The sequence below is a fragment of the Miniopterus schreibersii genome (genome assembly GCF_964146895.1).
Source record: "Miniopterus schreibersii genome assembly, chromosome: 11".
NCBI lineage: Eukaryota > Metazoa > Chordata > Mammalia > Chiroptera > Miniopteridae > Miniopterus > Miniopterus schreibersii.
Window position 1 is genome coordinate 50,579,242 of NC_138111.1, and position 20,669 is coordinate 50,599,910.

The 20,669-nt window shown below is 36.9% G+C and overlaps 1 protein-coding gene across 12 annotated transcripts in view; it reads right to left on the reverse strand.

Moving 5' to 3' along the window:
* The window catches only part of MPDZ (multiple PDZ domain crumbs cell polarity complex component), a 137,966-nt gene that overhangs the window by 107,253 nt on the left and 10,044 nt on the right, over positions 1–20,669 (reverse strand). For all 12 annotated transcript variants that reach the window (XM_081151430.1, XM_081151433.1, XM_081151425.1 and 9 more), the window contains exons 2-3: positions 7,426–7,492; positions 4,944–5,110 (exon numbers count right to left, since the gene is read on the reverse strand). In XM_081151430.1, the coding sequence (XP_081007556.1) occupies positions 4,944–5,110; positions 7,426–7,441 (183 nt within the window). In that variant the 5' untranslated portion in view covers positions 7,442–7,492. The remainder of the gene's footprint in view (positions 1–4,943; positions 5,111–7,425; positions 7,493–20,669) is intronic.

Here is a 20,669-nt window from a genome sequence, read left to right on the forward strand (position 1 = left end):
CCAACCCCAAATCAGGACAATCAAAAATGTCTCCAGACATTGCCAAATGTCCCTAGGAAGGGAGAATGTAAAATCACACCCAGCTGAGAACTGCTCTATACCCATGTAAACATTATCACCACCTGAAATAATTTCCTCCCACATCTCTGCAGAAAATTCCTCCTCATTTTGCAAGACCCATCTTACATGTCATCTCCAGTGTGAACTTTTCTTCAGGTGAAAGTTAGTAATTCCTTCCTCTCATGCCACCCACCTTCTTGTTTTTCTAATTACATGAGAATATATATGTTCTGTTTTCCCCTCAAGATAGTGAGAACCTCCATCTTATTTATTCATTGTATTTTTATTGATTTTTAGGTCTTCAGTAAAGGTCTATTAATAAAGAATTATGAGTCTTCTTTTATAAAAGCATCCATGAGATAACCCTCCCATTGTCAAGAGAAAGTTTGGCTCACTAAACGACTTCTCAAACTGAGCAATATATAATCCTTCAGTTTTTCCTGTTGTTGTTTTATTTTTTGTTTTGCCTTTGCTTCTGGGAAATGCATATTAAATTATATACTCAATTTTAGTAACCCAAGGTCCTAGAAATATCTAGTTCTCTGTTATTTTTATTTGATCTTTGTTTAGATTTATCTTTGAATCACCTATTAGTCAATGTGTTTTGCCATCAGAAGCTGTGTCAAATAGTTTTTGGAATGTGAATAGTAAAACTTAGAAACATAGAAATAGCCCGGCTGGGCGTGGCTCAGCTGTTTAGCGTCAACCTAGGATCCAGGCAATCAGGGTTCGATTCCCTTCCCGGTGAGGACACATGCCCGGGTTGTGGGCTTGATCAATGACTCTCTCATCATTGATGTTCCTCTCTCTCTCTCTCCCTCTCCCTTCCTCTCTCTGAAATCAATAAAGATATATTTAAAAATAAATAAATGAAAAAGAAATATAAACCAAGCTAATGTAAAACTTAGAAACAGAGAAATATAAACCCAAATTTTATACCATGAAGACCATTTTTCAAGAATAAAAATGAAAAAGAATATAACAACATTCATCAACACTTAACAGTAATTTCCAATGTGATTTTATGTTAGGTTAGTATCTCTCCAGTTATTTCGAGAGATGTCAAAATTTCCAAGGAAAAACTTAGAAAAATCTGGCTTAATTTTGTGTGAATATACATTATACATCTAGATGATATATATATGAGCCAAGACATTTCTGGGAGAGAGCTGAATGAAGTAGTAGCCTGGAAATATCAAACAACAAGAACAACAACAAAATAAGAGAAATAATCTGGAAATACTGCTGGTTTCCTGTATCAGCAGCTCTTGTAACCTGAGCTACCCACATCATTTCTTCCATCTTACAGTTGCTCTCTGTTACCATAGCTTAAAAATAGCAACAACTCAATAATATAAAGTTTTAAATATTAGTCCCAAATTTCTATTGAAATTAATAATTTTAATCCACAGTTTTCCTACAGTGACTCAAGGTAAAAAGATGTTTGATTTAATGCCTGTGGTCAATTCATAAGGTAAGGCAATTAATTCATCAGGAAAGTAGCACACACCTATACTGGACTGGAGAAACCATAGAATAAATATGCAAATCCAATTTCCTCATGGCTGACAAGTTTCCATTATCAAACTGCTAACGTGTTTATTTGCCCCTCAATGGTTGGATTTTTGTCATGCATAGGCACTGAGCCCTGCAGTTATTAGCTGTGATGGCTAGGTGACAGGGAGGACACTACTGGAGAATTTGCACTTGACAGATCATTGACACACAGTCCCATTTCTCTTTTTGCCTTCTCTTCACTTAACAGGAATCATGCGGTAGGAAATAAACTGGAACCATTAGAGATTATTCAGGTTTAATAGCACACATCCTTTTAGCTGGCGGTTAGAACAATACACAATGTGGTGGAGTTAAACAGAGGCATCAATTATACTCTCAGACCTGCTAATATTTCTGACAATATTTAAATAGCACATCCCTTCAGGGCATGGCTTTTTTTGCACTCCCAGTTACACACCTGTCAAGTGTTTAATTTGCCAAAGGGAAACAGTTTGATATCTAAGGGCAGCCTTAATACTGAAGAAGCAAATTAGAAAAATTAAACATTATTGAATAGAAGTAATGAGGAGGATCTGAGGGGGAAAAATAGTAGGCTTAATTCAACGTGGCATGTCGGCATCTGTCATTAAAGCAACAACATGATCATGTCTCCAACAGGCTGCATATACCCTGAGTTTTTCAATTATTCACTCCCTTTGCTTTTTAAAAGACAGGAGAATTATGCTGGAGAAAAATCAAAGGGGTCAAATATATTAATAGTACTAAAAACGATGGTGACAGAAACTTGCCGCTATTGTGCATATACAATTATACACCTGAAAAAATAATTTAGGTATATAAGGTAATAAACAAAAGCTAGCCATTGAGCAGATTTGCATAGCTACTGGTTTCAACCCACAAAAAATTTCATTCCTTATGTGTACTAATTAAATATTAAACTATAAATATTAATAAATTACCAGTTGGTAAACTATATGGAAAATTTAACTCTAACAAAGTTTAGATTATTTTTGTTTAAATTTAAAACAAAATAATACAAGTTTTTGAAATTTTACTCTAGTCATACAAGAAGAAAAATCTGGTTCAATAAACAAATGAAATTAAAATAGTAAAATGGAGACTAAAGTGAAGATTCAGAACAACTGAGAAGTTAGCAGTGGTTTTAACAGAAATTAAAGTTTTATTAGTTAAGTACCAAGTTTCTGCCTTCAGGGGGAAAATAATGAGGCAGGCTGCACAGTCAAAAAAGGGAAAGGGTTGTGCCTTGCGAGGTCAAGAAAATCATGTTTTAGTTCTAGTAACTCAACCTAAGCTGTTGTGATAAGCCGAGTGAGGGCCACATGGTTTCCTTGGTCCCTTTCAATACTTGAACAGGTGACCAAAGACCCAGAAGTCCAAAGGCATATAAGACATGCCTATAGAATCCATCAACCTCACAGCTTACTTAGTCCTGAAATATATCAACATCTATCATTAACACAACATCACACTGTACTTAGTCACAGACAATGACACTTGATATTATGCTCCACACATTTCCAAGGAGGTTGCAGCTGAATCACGTGGGGCCCAAACAGTTTTGGAGTCCATAGCCTACTTCTACTTGGAAATGGTAAAACAATCTCAACAACAAGTAGGCCTATTTCTCCCCTCCCTTCAGCAGACCTGGTAAGTGGACATGCTATTCCACTTACATAAGGCTGACTAGAAGGGGTATTTTGACAGTTATCTCACTGAACTAGTGGTATTTCCTCACTTACTTACTAGTACTTTTTGTTTCAACTGGTCCTCTCATTCTAATCATATCTTCATATACAATAAGGGGAGAAGACATCTGCTCAACTCCACAATCTCCGAAAAACCAGTTTTCCATATCATAATCACACTTACATTCCGGATACCGGTTTCTCCAAAACCTTGCCCAACCATTCTGAAGATGAGTATTTAAAACCAATCTTTTCAATAACTTGCAAAGAGGACAAATATAACTACATGTAACAAATGCATCTCTTCTTCTTCCTTTTTTAAAAATATTTTTATTGATTTCAGAGAGAGAGGAAGGGAAAGGGAGGGAGGGAGAGATAGAAACATCAATGATGAGAGTCATTGACTCGCTGCCTCCTGCACGCCCCCTGCTGGGGATCAATCGGAAAACCCGGGCATGTGCCCTGACCGGGAAAGGAACTGTGACCTCCTGGATCATAGGAATATGCTCAACTGCTGAGCCACGCTGGCCGGGGGCACATCTACTTAATTCATGATAATGACTTTAGAAATCATTAAGTAGAAAATTCATTAGAGAAAAATATTTTTAAACATTCTTCTTGATTTAATTTTTTGGCTACCAAAATATCTACATTATGAAGTTTTGTGACATTAAACAAATTCCTTCTCTATTGCTACTATTTGTTCTTTTTGCATTTGGCACATTTTTGAGGTTTTTTAATTGGAGCTGTTCTTTCACTAAATTATAGAACTAGTCTTCGAGGTTCATTTTTAACCTTTTAAGGCAGAATATTTGCTAGCAAGTCATCCATTACCACTAAAGTAATGCTAAAAATATTAGAATGGGAATTAGCCTGGACTGGAGGCAAAGACTCACTTCAAACCTTGTCAGGATAACAACCATTTTAAAAATATACTTTTTAAAAACCTGAGAAATAGTGATTAAATTAAGTAAGTTCAAAGAACATCTGACTTTGATTTTCATTCTGTCATTGTGATATGCTTCGGTTTTAATATAAATGCTAGGACTTCTTAATGCTCATAATTTTTACAGAAAAAACACTGTGTTACATTTAGAAGTTGTAATGTTTATCACCATCTGATGCTGTCATGGAAAGAATTGCTACTTACACTCCGTTAAGAAGTGAGAATTGCAATCCTTCTAACTGATGACAATGTAATTATTCCTTTTACTGTCAAAATAGAGGTGATTTCCCTTCCTCACACATGATTACACATGCAAATCCAGGCTTATCTGAAATCTTGTGAGTGTACTGAATGTCTGAATCTGAAAGAGCAAGACCACACGAACAATGAGCTGTGGTGATGATGGAAACCAAGTCTACAGCCATCCACCCTAAACATATTTTATTATCCCCTTCTCCTGTAGGGGCTCATTCTTTAGCATTCACACAGCTTTCAACACAATGTCATATCATCTACAGTATACAGCAACAGCCATTACAAAAATAACTAGGGGGGGAAAGGCACAGTGAATCTGAATGTCTCATTTGGAAGCTTAAATGACTTTATTAACTATTCATTAACATATACAACAATCAGCCTTTCAGAACAACACAAACCTTTTCCAAGATCGATGCAATGCCCTGAACACCTGCTTTGAGTGAACCATGTCCTACCTGGTCTTTCAGTTGCTGCATGGAAGTCTGAAGGCTCAGAATCTGACTGAAGAGTGGGCTCTGCAAGACTGACTTCAGGAGGTTCAGCTTGTCTTCATTGGCCACATCCCCACGCTCTCGCAGCTTGGCTTGCAAGCGCTCAGCTGCCTGCAAGGCCCGGTTTTTGTCTATGCCAAAGAGCAGCATTGGTCAGTAACAGGATTCAAACACATACACACACACACACACACACATTAACCCATGCTTATAGAAATCCTAAAACTATTCCTTTTGAGAACATAATATTGACTCAGGAAAAAAAAGAGAGACTAAAACATGTCACTATAAATATGTCCCTCAAACCTTAAAGTCTCTTGTAAGAGTTTGTTTGGAAGCAAGGAACTGGTTATAGTGTATGCTACACACAACGAATTGTACAGTACAGAAACTAATTCAGATAAAGTGCATTTGAGTTCTAATGCCAGCTATTTAAACTTTTTAATAAAAACTATTGAAGACTAAATGCTCCGTGATCTTGAAAATGCTGATATTTTCATCTTTTAAAAATTTTATTTACATGTAACATCAGAAATATAACTCACAAACAAGTGAATGTGGATGTCATAACAACCAAATACGACAATTTCATATATTAAGAGCAAAGCATTCTATACTTGAGAATGTACTTGAAAGTACATTGCCATAATGCATATTCCTTCAAAAACAGGACTTTTAATACTTCAAATGTTTTTCTCAAAATTTAAATAGCAAATCTACAAATGCATAATTAATTTACAATTAATATAATTCAAATATTAATTGATCACGTAATGTATCAGGCACAAAGCTGCAAAACAGATATTTTGAATAATCCTAATACTAATAAATAATAATACAATAATAATACAGTAATAATAATGATAATCCTAGCACCTTACATGCATGTTCCAGATAATGAGTTTCTACCAAAAATATTAAAAACATCTCCCTAAAAGACATACACACAGTCTCTCTCACCCCTTTGCTCTCTTTTATCTCATATGTGAAGCCAAATTTATTTTTTATAAATGGAGAGACATATAACTATTCAGATATATGTCTTAGCAGATTCATGATGACAACAAATTTATCTATTAAAATACATTTGCCATATCATAGTAATCAAAAAGAGTGGGAGTTATCACCAGAGACACTTTCTATAACATTAAATGTGGAATTACACAGAAACTGGGGAATTAAAACATGAATTAATGTTGACCATGAGTTCACAAACATAAATTTAAACAATATTTACTCATATCCAGAATTTTAAAAGCAAATAATAATATACACATGAGGGCTTTATCCTGGGTCATATTTCCCATGGTATCTCAGAATAAAAATCTAGTATTAATTCCCCTGTGACTTCTTGAGAGGTTTGCAGCTCAGTGTTACCTTACAGAATAAAGATTAAAAATAAACAATTTAAATGATTTTACATTTCCCCTTTGCCTTACACTTTCTTCTGAGGAAGTTTCCTATGTAGACTAGCAGTCTTTATGGTGTGGGACATTGGTATAAAATCAGTGATGACGGCAGTGTACACCCATGCATTTTCTTTTCTTTTTTTTTAATAATAAGAGGCCTGTATATTGCACTGCGTTCCATGCATTTTCATTACAGGCATAATACCAGGAACAAAAGTCACACTAATGATCCTCATAAGCACAGAAACAGCTCCTTTTCCTGCCACCTACTCTCACCCTACCCCTCAAAACACACAGCTCTCAAGACACCACCTGCACTCATCAAGGTGCTAGACAGAAATCCAGATACCTTCCAATAATCATACCTAAGGGGTTCCCTGCAATAGGGGAGGACTGTGCTGTCAGATGAGGGACAATAAGGACTGAGTGTATCATACATGACACTCCTAATAGTTCCACAAACAAGTTTCTCTAAAGCTAAAGAGCAGTGTGGGGAAAATATAACACATGATCTGGGGAAATCTGAATATCTCAACTTAATTATCTCATGTAGAATTTAAACTGCCTTAAATCATCACTGAAGTCTGTCAGCCTAAGTTTATGTTATTGTTATCTTTTAGCAACTTAAAAGAAAGAGCTCAGTAGTATTTCACCTGCTATAAAGTAAAAGTATGACATAAGCAATGATCTTTTTCAGTATTAAAAACACTGTTAAACTTTCTGGTACTATTCAGAAACAAACATTAGCCAGCATTAGGTTTGCACATGAGAACTGGATTTACATTAAGCATAAAACTCATAATTAGTAAAACATCTCATATGCTTTTAACTTTTGCTTATAAATGATCTTTTTTACAGCACTTCAGATGAAACTGTCCAAATATAGAAACACATTACCCTGGTATAATGCTAGTAGATAAAAACTTTTAAAAACTAAGTTACAGTAGAAAGAATCCTGCTACTTAGAACATACTATATTTCAAACATCCCACTATTTTGATTCTTATAAAAAATAGTCAGAAAGGAATGGGTCTTACCTATAGTGTCTAACATTTTTTTCAAAGTTCAGTGTTCTTCTCTAAAAACAACCACCAAAATGAAACTCTGAGGAGAAAAAAAATAAAATGAAATGGTTATTTTTTTATTAAAACTTTAAGATTATATTCTGAAACTATATACTACGAAAAGAACTTGATGTTACTTTCATCCTTTGACCATTAAAATCTTGTTGACCTAAAAGATAGTTTTCCTTATAGGCAAAAAAAAAAAGTAATCATTTTAGGACTAACTCAAAATTATCTTATATTTGCAGGTTCTACTTGCATAGTAAGGTATAAGGCATGAAATCTCTCTTAAATAAAATGACCAACGTATCCAAAATCTTTCTTTAAGAGTTCCTTAACAGAGCAGCGCACTAAAATCTTGGATTTCTTTAAAGGTCCTCACCCACAGAGTAAGAAGCTTACTTGACCCTGCATGAGGGGCAAAAAAAAATGAAAAAATAAGAAGTAGAAGATGTGGCCCTGGCCTTGAATGCTCACAGTCTCAACTGGGGAGACCATGCATACACACCAATTAGAAATGAATGGTGTCATTCACGCAGTACATGAGCCACTGGAATATAATGCATTAAATCATGGATGAAACAGAGTATAAGAGTGTTAAAGAAGAGTCTTCAAAGGTTTTCAGAATACCCTCCTGACTTCTTTCCCATTAAAAAAAGAAAAATTCTCAACTCCTTCAGTTCACACAGATCTCATCTTTCTCTGACAACACTTATCTAGACAGTTTACAGTACTGAATTCAGATCTTCACTGACAATGTCCACATCACTAATGTGGACACATCTTTCTTTAATCTTGGCTGTCCAACAATTTTGCACAATGTCTCCATAGTTACATGTGCCCTGTCTTGCAAAAAATCAAGTCATTGGGAACCAGTCAGTAATTCCTTCAATGGAGAAAAGGAATCTACAACCACACCCTTACTTTCATCTGAAGATGAGAAAGGGTATTTCTCTAAGAAAAAGCATTTGCCCCGTTATTTCGTTAAGAGAAAATGCATTTGGAAGAAATAGAAGTGTGTAATGTATATGAACACATGCACAGACCATCAATGTCTGCAATTAACTCTGTGCAACAACAGAGAATAGTACTTATTGACTTTCCTTATCTCAACTTAGAATATACTATTTAAAATATCACTCCAGCCTGGCCAGGCGTGGCTCAGCGGTTGAGCATCGACCTAGGATCCAGGCGATCGGGGTTCGATTCCCGGTCAGGGCACATGCCCAGGCTGTGGGCTCAATGATGTTTCTATCTCTCTCTCCCTCTCCTTTCCTCTCTCTGAAATCAATAAAGATATATTTAAAATAAATAAATAAAATAAAATAAAATATCACTCCATTTCAAACAAATAGCCCCACTGGCACTTGTTTTTAAAAATGCCCTGGTGTCACAATGGGAAGGCATTGGCTCTAACCTGGAATTGAAGCCTAAATAGCAGTGTGGCCTTGAGCAAGGGGCCTAGCATCTGAACCCTAGTTTCCTAGAAAACACATTTACTCATTGGGTATATTATGATAAATGAGATAAATAAAATATACCAATTTTCAGATCACTACATAAATCACAACTCTAAAATATATACTCAGGATTAATGGTGAGCCCATATAGATAAGCATTTCAATACCAGGTATTGCATGGTTTCATGAGGAAAAATACAGGGAGAGCTTAAAAATAAAATAGTCATATTTTTTATTCGTACTGACAAGGAGACTATAATATTCTTTCATAAAATAGCATACAATCAGGTCTTTCCCCCTCAAAAAAATTATTAACTTCTGACAATTAAAAAGCAAAAGTAAAGATACCCCAACATAAGGAAGGCCAGGCCTACATAGGTATATTTAATTAAATTGCCCAAGCAGAAGAATGGTAGCAATGAAAGAACATGGTTCAGGAAGTCTGATGATTTCAGCTTGACCACTTACTCACTATAAGTTTAAATCACTTACCTATCCTCTCTGAACTTGAAAATCTCTAATTACACATGAATGATCTTCATAAAGTTTGGAAAAGGTAAAATTATATACATGAGTGCTTGGTATACACAATAAAATTTGCTTCTATCCTCTTTCCCTTATAAAATATTAACTCAGAAAGACAGGCAGTATGGGCATGTGGTGGAGGGGGAGGCACCCTATGAATTTAGAGGCCCACTGATTTAGGAGTCCTCAGAGAAAGCATAGAGTAGGCAGTTCCCAACTGAGAAAACCATTGCCATCCAAGCGTTCACCTATGAGTCAGTTATGTGAAAAAAGAATTCCCGTTTTTTAAATATAAATTCTTATTATCATAAAGGTTTTTTTTAAAGGCTCAAGCTACAAGTCACTGACATTAGTGCCCAGATAAGATCTGGATTTCACGGATAGAAAATTAGTTTCAGTTTGTCTTCTCTGCTCTGATGTCCCTCAAATAAATACATGGCTTTTTTTGTGGTTTTTCCAGATTTCACCATTAGTAACCATGACAGAGACAAGCAATTTAAAAAATGTATCCCATTCTATGTCCTATACCCCTATCCCAAGAACCCGGTTCTAAGTATAAAGAAACTCATTTGTAACTACAGGATTTTTGAGATGCAGAGATGGAGTCCACTCCCATCAAACTGCAGACATGAATTCTCCTTCTCACCCCTCCCCTCATTACCCATCTCAACACTATGTGGAAGCAGACGGGTATCTGAGTGGTAACAGTAGGTCATAGCCAATGGGTAAGACTTAAAAAAGATGCAATACATGTCAGAAGAATGCCAAGTTCTGAGGATTTTTCTGAGCATTCATGTGACCAGTGAGGATGATAAATCAGGGGCAGTAAAGAGAAGCAATGAGATGCGGATACACCAACAAAGTAACCAATACCAATGCTGGAGCAGAAGGAATAACAACAGTAAACAGCACCTACCACGTAGTGTGCACTCTTCAAAGCATGCTATACAATTAAGTCCTTTAATCCTCAATCTACTCCGGTGAGGAAACTGGGGCCCAAGGTCATACTACTAGTAAGTGATGGAGCCGGGATTTGAATCCAGGAAGTCTGGCTCCAGAGCTAATAATTTAACTTCTCCAATATCCTGCCCCTTGTCAGGAAGAAGATTCACCTTACCATTCTCATTCCTCGTCCCAAGTTCAAAACTGTGTACACCTTGCCCCGCACAAGGAGAAACTAAAGGGAGAAACAGGGAGACAACATATATAAACTCTAGGGAACCAAAGTGAATGAAATCTGAATGGAGTGGTGTCAACAACGCAACATAGCCACAACAATCCATAGAAGATACAAAGTCAGAATTAAATATTTTAGAAACTATGGTAGATAGATCAAAGAGCAGTAATCTGTTTAGACAAATCACTTAAAATTAATATAGCAAGGCCAGGCATGGCTCAGAGGTTGAGCGTCAACCTAGGATCCAGGTGATCAGGGTTCGATTCCCAGTCAGGGCACATGCCTGGGTTGTGGGCTCGATCAATGACTCTCTCATCATTGATGTTTCTATCTCTCTCCCTCTCCTTTCCTCTCTCTGAAATCAACAGATATAAAAAAAATTAAATTAAATTAATATAAACCTTTTATTAATATTTAAAGTACATTAAAAAACATGGCTGTTACATTTCAAGGTAAAACTCCCTCAATGCAATGAAAATAAGCATATTCAAATAGTATAGAAAATGCCAGTTCTCTTCCAGCTGCTGTTGATGTATTGTGCTTGTAGCCATATCACTACTTGGTGATAACTGAACCTGTTTCAGTAGCCATGGCGCTCAGGACTACAAGACATATCAATGATGACTCAATTAATTCAGTACCTATTAGGAACTACAGAGCCAGCGCTCTACATATACATGTGACACCACGGGAGCAAGAGCCCCAACCATCTTGCTCTCCACAGTATCCTCCACTGCCTGGCACATTCTCTCCATTTTCCAGATAAGACAGCAGAGGAAAGGGAGGCTGAGGTATTACTCAAGGCCACACATCTAGCCAGCAAGCTGGAGAACTTACATATGAATCCAACTCTGCCTGATTTCTTCTCATGCTTCTATCACATTACCCCACATTTTCCATATTGTCTTGAAAAAATCGTATGGTGGAAATATATTGTTAAATGAAAAAAAGAAAGTGCAGGGCAATGTATTAAATCTCTACAGGGAGGGAAGAAATGTGTAAGTAAAATTAATATATGCATGTTTATTAAAAGCATGGCCTATTTTTGCAAGCTTTCCAAGACTAATAGTGGGATGTGAGGGGCTGAAGGACATAAAGAGAAACTTATTTTGCACTTCATTTTTTGGGGGGTTTCTTAAATTCTGTATCAATATAAGACTGCCAGAATTAGCAAATAAAAATATAGGCTACCTAGTAAAATCTGAATTTCAGATAAATGAAAAATTTTGTAGTATAAGTATAACCCATGCAATACTTGAGATATATTTATACTAAATACTAATCTGTTGATTATCTAAAATGCAAATTTAACTGGGCATCTCTCTTATTTTATCTAGCAACTCTACTTATATATATATATATTAGCTTAGAAAAAAACTCAAATTTTCAAAATCATTTTTAAGGCCTTTATGATTCCTGCAAACCTTTAACATAATGATAGAGTTGTTAAATCCTTTAGAAATATCTAAAGGTTTTAGCTGTGACATGATTCTCCAACAACAGGTCAATAACACTAGTTTCAGCAGATGATAAAAATCAAATAGAATATCTGGTTTTATGGAGAAACAGGAACTTAATAACTGACTAATCATTTCACTTTTCAACAAGTTGTACCAGTACTGTGTAGGCACAGCTTTTATGTAGTAGACAATCAGCGCTTGAAACATAAAACAAACCATTCTGCCCAATGCAGATTATATGGCAACTAACAAGTGAAAATATGTTTTATGCTAAAAATAATTCTGCTAAGAGAAACTGTCCCAAATGCATACAATTTTCTAGTTATCCTCAACAATTCTGACTGCAAAAGGAATACAACATTCAAAGAGCTTGCTGCAATGGTTTGTGGCTTGTCAAAGTCGCTCAGCATCTGTTACTGCATTTAAATTTAGCATTTGTCTCTCTCATAGCTGCATCAGCACTACCTGACTTTAGCAGGCAAATGCAAGGTTGTAGTCATTTGCAGGTAGTTTGTCATAAAGTCAACTGGCCATAACAGCAAAACCTACACTTTCCGTCAGAATTCATATTCTAGGATAATGTCACTGAACTATTGCTCCAGAAGCACAGAAATGACCACTACCCAGCAGCATCATGAAGTCACCCAACAGAAAACACTCAGCCTCCTTTAGCATGTTCTGCTGAACTTCTCCCTCATTCTTATAGGCTTGATCAAAAAAGCATTTGTGAACAATATTTTTATTCTCAAGTTGACATTTATGAATCTTTTTCAATTCTTAAATAATAGAATTTATTAACTCTACTCCACCAAATCAAAGACACGTAGGTATGAAGGAACACTGCTTTTGGATACTGATGAATATGCACTCCTTTATAAAATGGAAAGATAAATTACCTTCCCAAAGTGAAAATGCCGAGGGGGTCACAGGGTTAAAAATGAACTCAAATTCTGTTATTTACGGATTCAACAACACATGGTCTGCCTACAGAAATGACGTGTTGCTGGGTGGCAGAATTAGAGAAATGAAGACACAGGCTGGGAACTCACAGGCCAAGTGACTAAAAGAAAAAACTAGTACACACACACTAAAATATAAGAAGACATAAGGAGGGCACAAACCCAAACTGAAGAGAAAGAAAAAGCTTCCAAGACCCCTGCAGAGAGTCCTAAAGAACAGGTGGGACTTGGGACGGGAGTAATGAAAGAGCTCCCCTCGTAGAGGCCAGGGTGCATCGCACCTTCTGAGAACTGCAAGAGCTTCTCACGCCTGGACTGGGGCTGGGGGAGCAGGAAGGAAAAAGGCAGGGGTGTTGAGGCTCGAGGGGTGGGCACAGGCTAAATGACTGAGGGCCCTGCACACCATTCTTAAAGAGTTTAAACATTTAATTTTGAAGTCTATTTTGGTACAATGAATAACATGGTTGTTTTAGAAAGGCCACTCTCCTAACGGTGTGGAAGACCTGTAAGCAGCAAGAGAAACTGATAAAAAAGAAAGTCGGGTAAGAGGCAGTTTCTAAAAACAGAGATGAAAGTGAAAAGTAAATAAAAATGGGAGACGGATTCAAGATTAAGAGCTATAACACAGTGCAATGTCTGGGATCTGCTTCTTTGAAATGGAAGGGGAGAGAAGAAACAGGACTAGCCATGAGCCAATGGCTGTTAGAACTGAAAGACGTAATGTCAGGAGTCACGACAATAATGATTCACTGTAATATATATACTGTAAAATCTACATCGGAAACTGCATAATAAAAATTAGGAAAGTAAGTGATTGGCAATAAATGTGAAAATGTTAATATCTAATTTCAGAAGGTAGCACTAGGGATGGTTATTTCCTTCTTTATACTTCACAATATTTTTCAAATCCTATCATCCTCCCTCAGCAAAAAAAAAAAAAAAAAAAAAAAAAAAAGATTTCACCTCAAACTACTAAATTACTTAGAAAAATAATTTATCATTAGTAAATGCTTCCGGAAAAATAATTTCTTCAGGCTAGATTATACTTAACTTCAGCAAAATGAAAGGAGATATTCTGAAAAGATTTCTTCCAAAATTAATCTCTCATAAGGAATTTTCTCTTTTACCATTAAAAACAAAGCTTTATATTCTGATTTGCTGGTGGCTACTCGGCTTCTAGCTTCACCAAGCTGTTTTCCGTAAGAGCCTTAGAAGCAGAGCTTAGTCCTGGATTAGCCAGCTCCACAAGAGAGTGAGCAGGGCAGGGAGTGAGGAACAGCAGTTGCTGTTCTGCTTTGACTTATCCACAGTGCAAACCCAAACCCCGTCTTTGGAAATGATGACTGAACCCAAGACGCACATCAGTATAAATCCGTTCCAACTAAAAGAAAACTTACCTTTAATGTATATTCAAATGATGATTCAATACAATGAATGGCCACATAATATATCTAAGCTAATACTCTAATATAGCAATTTTCAACCTTATCTCATGACACACATAAACTCATTACTAAAATTCTGCGGTACACACAAAAATACTGTATTTTTTGCCATTCTGACAAAAACAATAGGTATAATTTTGATTCACTCACACCAGACAGCTATTATGTTGGCTGTTGTCATTTTTATTTGACAAACTAAGGGAAAAGAGATCAGTGCCCCTCACTAAAATAGTCAGGCGTCGCATGTTTTAAAAATTCTTGTGGCATACCACTTGAAAGACACTGCTCGAATATGAAGCAGCAGAAGCATATTATTCCACACTATGTAGATATACATAAACCAAAATCATTCCTTTGACCAAGAATCCACATACTCCAACCAGATTTTGGTAAAAATAATAACATCTCATTCCTTTCCTAGGAATTTCCTAATAGGGAGGGGAAAAACTGCTGCAAAGAAAAAAATATATAACATACATAATAAAGTATTTTATTATAGATATACTTACACAACAAATGTATTTATACTAACAAACATGCTCATTAAATTAACTTTGGTTTTGAAAGTTACTTCCTTTCATTTTTACAATTGTTGGCCCGAGGTGAAAGATTCGTTGCCTTTTCAAAACGTATACATGTTCTTACCTTAATTGCAGATTCCTTAAAGCACAAACTAGCTTTATAAAGACATTTTACCAGATTCATAGCCACTTCAAGGATAATAAATTATATTTTGTGATACTTCTGAGTTATGCTCCCTTACTTACTGCTCATCCAACTATGAAGTCAACTTTAGAATTAGCTCCCCCAAAACATGTAGCTCACTGAGGTTTGGTTAGGTAAGAAATCAGTTGTATGCCTGGGATTAAAACCTCAGTTGCTATTATTAATCAACTATTTGAAAGGCTGAACCTTATTTTTTCAATATATATTATACAAATCAATTCTGTTTATAGTCCATTGCATTATATTTATTTCCTCCCTCTTCAACCCTCATCCAGATCTTTTTTAAAAATTAGAGAAATACATACCCACACACGTTAGAGAACTATGGATTCCAATATTTTCTCTCTGGACACGCATTTCTACATATTTTCCATCTATAATGGTCTCTTAGTACATCCCTATAGGACAGGGACTCTCAACTGCTAATTCACCCCATACATGGTGACTCAGAGAAAAAATTTAGATGCTTCTAAGAACGAAGATTTAGCTTTTTGTTCTCTCTCACTCCCTAAACTCAGAGGAATTTAGTTTTGTTGGGCAGTTTGGCCCTGTTTGCTACCATATTTTCAGTGCTAAGGACCAAGATGCAATAGACAGGCCTATTTCTTGGGCAGAACCATGCAGGGGGATTCCTTCAATGACTGTCCTTGCAGGCAAACAACGGGCAGATGTCAGACTCCAGAGGCCGGTACGGGCTCCTAAAGCACTTACTCCAGCCATAGTATTTTCCTGGGGAAACCAAAATTGTGCAGAGGGATTAACTTTGTGCCACAGAATTCCCAGGTGCAATTCCTACACTGCCAACAAACTCTCCAGAGAAATTACTTGGGGCTCCTGCCCTTTTGCTGCCTGGAATGAGGCAATTCTCCAGTGAGCCCAGGGAAGACGGGATACTCAAAGTGTCCCCACGAGACCCACAAGGCCGGCAGCAGCCAAGTGTCAGGACTTATCAATTGTTGAAGGAGGTAATAGTGCAGAAGACATCTGCATTTCTCAGCTCCCCTCTCAGGGGCAAGATTTTCACTGAGTTTGTGAGGTCTCAATGTCGATACTGGGGCGGAATAATAAGTGGTCTTGTCAGCTGTGACTGGACGATTCCTCAGGGTAAAGTCCTAAAGTAGTGACTTTAAACCATTTTCATCTCATGGCACACATAAACTAATTACTTAAACTCTGCAGCACACCAAAATATATATTTTTTGCCCATCTGACAAAAAAATTGGTATAATTTTGATTCGTTCACACTGAACAGCTATTGCTGTGTTGGCCGTTACCATTTCTTTATTTTACCATCTAAGGGAAAAGAGGTCAGTGCCCCTGACTCAGTAGTCAGTTACTGCATGTTTTAGAAACCTTGCAGCACAGCAGTTGAAAATCATTCTTTCTAAAGTACAGTGAATAGGAACAACTTTTCTAATAAGACAAATCTGTGGAACTGGGAGTTGGGAAGGTAGAAAAGAATATTATAACCTTGCTGCTTCAACTTATTTCCCCACTCAACTATTTCAAGCTCACGCCATTCACCAAAGGTCACTTCCTAGGGCTTTTTCCCATAACTTTTTTAAAAAATTATCTTTATTGTTGAAAGTATTTCAGATGTCTCCTTTTTTCTCCCACTGATCCCCTCAACCCTGCACCCACCCCTCCCTTCAGGCCTTCCCCACACTATTGTGTGTGTCCATGGGTTATGCATATATGCATATAAATTCTTAGGCCAATCTCTCCTCCCATAACTTTTAAAATAACGCTAATCCCACCATAACCCTTTTATTGTTCCAAATTGTTTCTCCTGTTGTGGAATCTTGTCTACCGAAATTACGAAGAGTGCCGTCTGTCCTATCGCCCGCTTAGCTGTCGCCGAGCTGTAAGCACTATACATAATTAGCTATTTTTATGCTTCCCATCTATCAGTGCCTCCTAAACTCAGCTGTGCCTTTCATAATTTCCCTTTGCTGAACTTGGACAGGAATAAAGATAAAGTTTCAAACCTTACTCAGAGAAGGACAGGCTCAAATTTCTGATAGGAAATCCTCTGGGAAGAAAACAGCATAGCGGAGTGACATTTAACGTGGCTGTCTTTCTTTGCTGCACTATGACTGTGGGGACTAGCGGTCTGCGTCCCCAGTAGGTTTAGTGTCAGCTCCTCGCCCAGAGAAGCACCACTGAGAAGGGCTCATGAATGAGCACATCCCCTCGCTCTCTCTGAGCCCACTATTCGCAATACTTTTTCACAGAGCAATTTTGAAGTCTTAAATTCAGCCAGAAGAAATCACTACAAATTTATTTGAAATTATTAACTTAATAAATTATTGATGCTTAATAATTTCAGACATCTTATCTGAAGATATAAGAAAATTTTGTGAGCTTTTTACTTTTCTGAAACATAACTTGCTAACATGACATTTCACATAGGCGGGAATAGAAGGTCACAGAGATGACTAACTTTTTCAAGGTCACATAACTCAGACATTTTATTAAGCAATTATATTTCTGCAGTAATTATTTTGTGGGAGTACTGAAAAGTCTGTGTAATAAAACATCAACAATTATCTGAAAGTTTTAGCCAAAAATAATCTAATTCAGCTATAAGATTTGCAGGCAGAGAAGAAAGAAAAAATTATAGGCTTAAAAGGCTTATTCAATCAGATTGGGTGTGTATCCTGAGAAGATTTCCTAAGCAACGAAATGTTTAAATTTCCATGCCACTTTGTTTATTAAAAAAAAAAAAGCAACTATATTCCTCAAGTACAAATTTATCACCAAATATTCCCTTCAAGAGGTAAAAGTTTATATATATATATATATATATATGTCTAAAATGTAGGCTTGGTTATGACCCACAAATTAAAGCAATAACTTGTTATTTGACACTTTTAAAAACAGCTATTCAATTGCAATTAATAATAGCACTGCATTTAAGGATGGCTATTACATGTACTATAATAATGACTTCCCCAGAGTAAAAAATAGTCTCCATAAGTGAGCTTTTTAGGCAATCAACTACCATTAACTTTACTGTTTGAAATAGCTTTCATATATCCGTCTCCTTAAACACAGCATGTGGTTTGCACACACGCACTTCCCTTAAACCTACCAATAGCTCTGTATTAGATACACCCAATTTCAAGTAAGAAAACTGAGGCTCAGAGAGATAAAGTGTTTTCCCTTACATGCATGAAGTCTGTTAGTAACAGCAAACATTTAAAGCCAACCCAAGCCTGAGTGACATCAAAGCCAAGTCCTTTCCACCAAACCATAGCTCTAGGCTCTAATAATAATATTAAAGAAAAGCAAAGAGCTATTTACCTTCAGATTAACTAGTCCCAGGCAACTATGTTTTCAGTGTTCCCGAAGATCTTTTAAAAGACCACACTACCAGGTCTCAGCAGGGACCAAACCCTACTGGGGCAAATTCCGCTTAGTGGGGTCGGCCCCACAGAGCAGCTGGGACAATGTGTTCGGGTCAGTCCTCATAGTTCATCTTTTCCCTCCATCCTGTTTCCCTTACTCCCTCATAGGTGCTGTTCCAAGAACACCCCAATAAAATTCTTGAAAGCATATCTCCTTCAAAGAACCTGTTTCCAAAGATTCAATTTACTATCCCATGGTAGGTTAGTATTTGCAAATGCATGGCTTCCCCACTCTGTGGGAGTATTACATCTCCATACTTGCTGATGTCAGGCTGGGCCATGTCACTTTAGCACGGAAAAGTGAGAAGTGACAAATGCCACTTAAAAGCAGCAGCTTTACGAGCCCTCAAGTGGCGGGTCTACCATCTTTGTTTTCTTTCTGCAGTCATAGGAGCATTTAGGACTGGTCCTTCAGCCTGAGCTCAGCAATGAAGAGTATATAGAGCTGAGTCGGAGGTGGCCCACAATTAACATATGATGTGAATGAAAATTAATGTCGCTATAAGCCACTAAGACTTGGAGATTATTTGACAATGCAGTACAGCAGTCCAAGTGGGGTGATATACAAATTATAACCTCAAATGATACTTTTAAAAATTCCCTTTCCACCCTGGCTGGTGTGGCTCAGTTGGTTGAGAATCACCATGTGCACCAAAAGGTTGCGGGTTCGATTCCTAGGCAGGGCTCATGCCTACGTTGTGGATTTGATACCCTGTCTGGGTGAGCATGGGAGGCTGCGGATTGATGTTTCTCTCTCACATCAATGTTTCTCTCTCTCTCCCTCTCCCTTCGTGTCTCTCTAAAATCACTAAAAATGTATCCTAGGTGAGGATTCAAAATTTTTTTTAAATATTCCAGTTCCCCATTTTCTTTACTCTCAGTATCTCTAACATTTAGCACCTGTCCTTGAAACTCCTCTTTCCACCAATGAAATTCAACTGGCTACCAAAATGTAACTTCAATTTTCTAGACCCACCTGAACAAAAACACATTAAGAAATGAGGTCACTGCCAGAGAGTAGCAGGATACAAAATTAATATTCAGAAATTGGTGGACTTTTTATAAACCAACAATGAACTACTAAAAGATCACACTACAGGAAAGAGAATTTAAGAAAACAATCCAATTTACTTCTGCAACAACAAAAATAAGGTACCTAGAAATAAATTTAATCAAGAAAGTAAAAAGTCTGTATTCGAAATATTAAAGGACACTGAAGAAAGAAATTGAGGAAGACACAAATAAGCGAAAGCATATACCGTATTCATGGATTAGAAGAATAAACATCATTTAAAAATTTGGTAATTTCTGGACTGGGACCTGAAAATTGCACCATGTTTTACCTATGTAGTAAATAAAGTACGCGGCTTTAGGACATCTCCTTTCCCACTGCTGAAAAATATAAATACTTCTTGTACCGCTGAGGAACCTCAAACCCACCCCCTACAATACTTCAGAGAGTTAGAAATGAAGTCAATAACTGCAAACTCCAAAATTCAGTTTGCCAAAGAACTGGCATTTAAAAGTGTTATCTACCAGAAAAGACAGATGGGGAGGGAAGAGGTTTGATATATGGCAAGACCCAGATAAATAAACAGGGGAGGAAAGGAAGAAGAAATAATGAGGTGAGGCTAAAAGAGAGAAGAGATAGAAAGATGGAGTGGCAGCAAGGTAATCTACAAAGCACTCAGAAAATTCCTTAGCATTCACCAGGCCTACAGGAGCTGAAGCAGGGTGTTAGCGGAGGTTACAGACGCACAGGAAGCAGGGAATCATTTCCCCGCCAAAGTGAAACCTGACCTTGCTCAGGAAATGAGACATGCTGGTGAAGCGTTGGGCATTACTATCAACAACAGTGTTAGCCACAGAATGGCTAACTATTGTTTCCTAACTTTAAGAACATCAACAGCAAAAAATTATATAAATATACTTCTATAACATATTCAGAGAATCCACTGCATTATTTCAGCAAGTTTTAACTAAGCACTTACATTTCCCTCAGCATGGCGCACAGGCAGACTTAGCATAAAGATACTTGCCCAGGACCTTTCCACT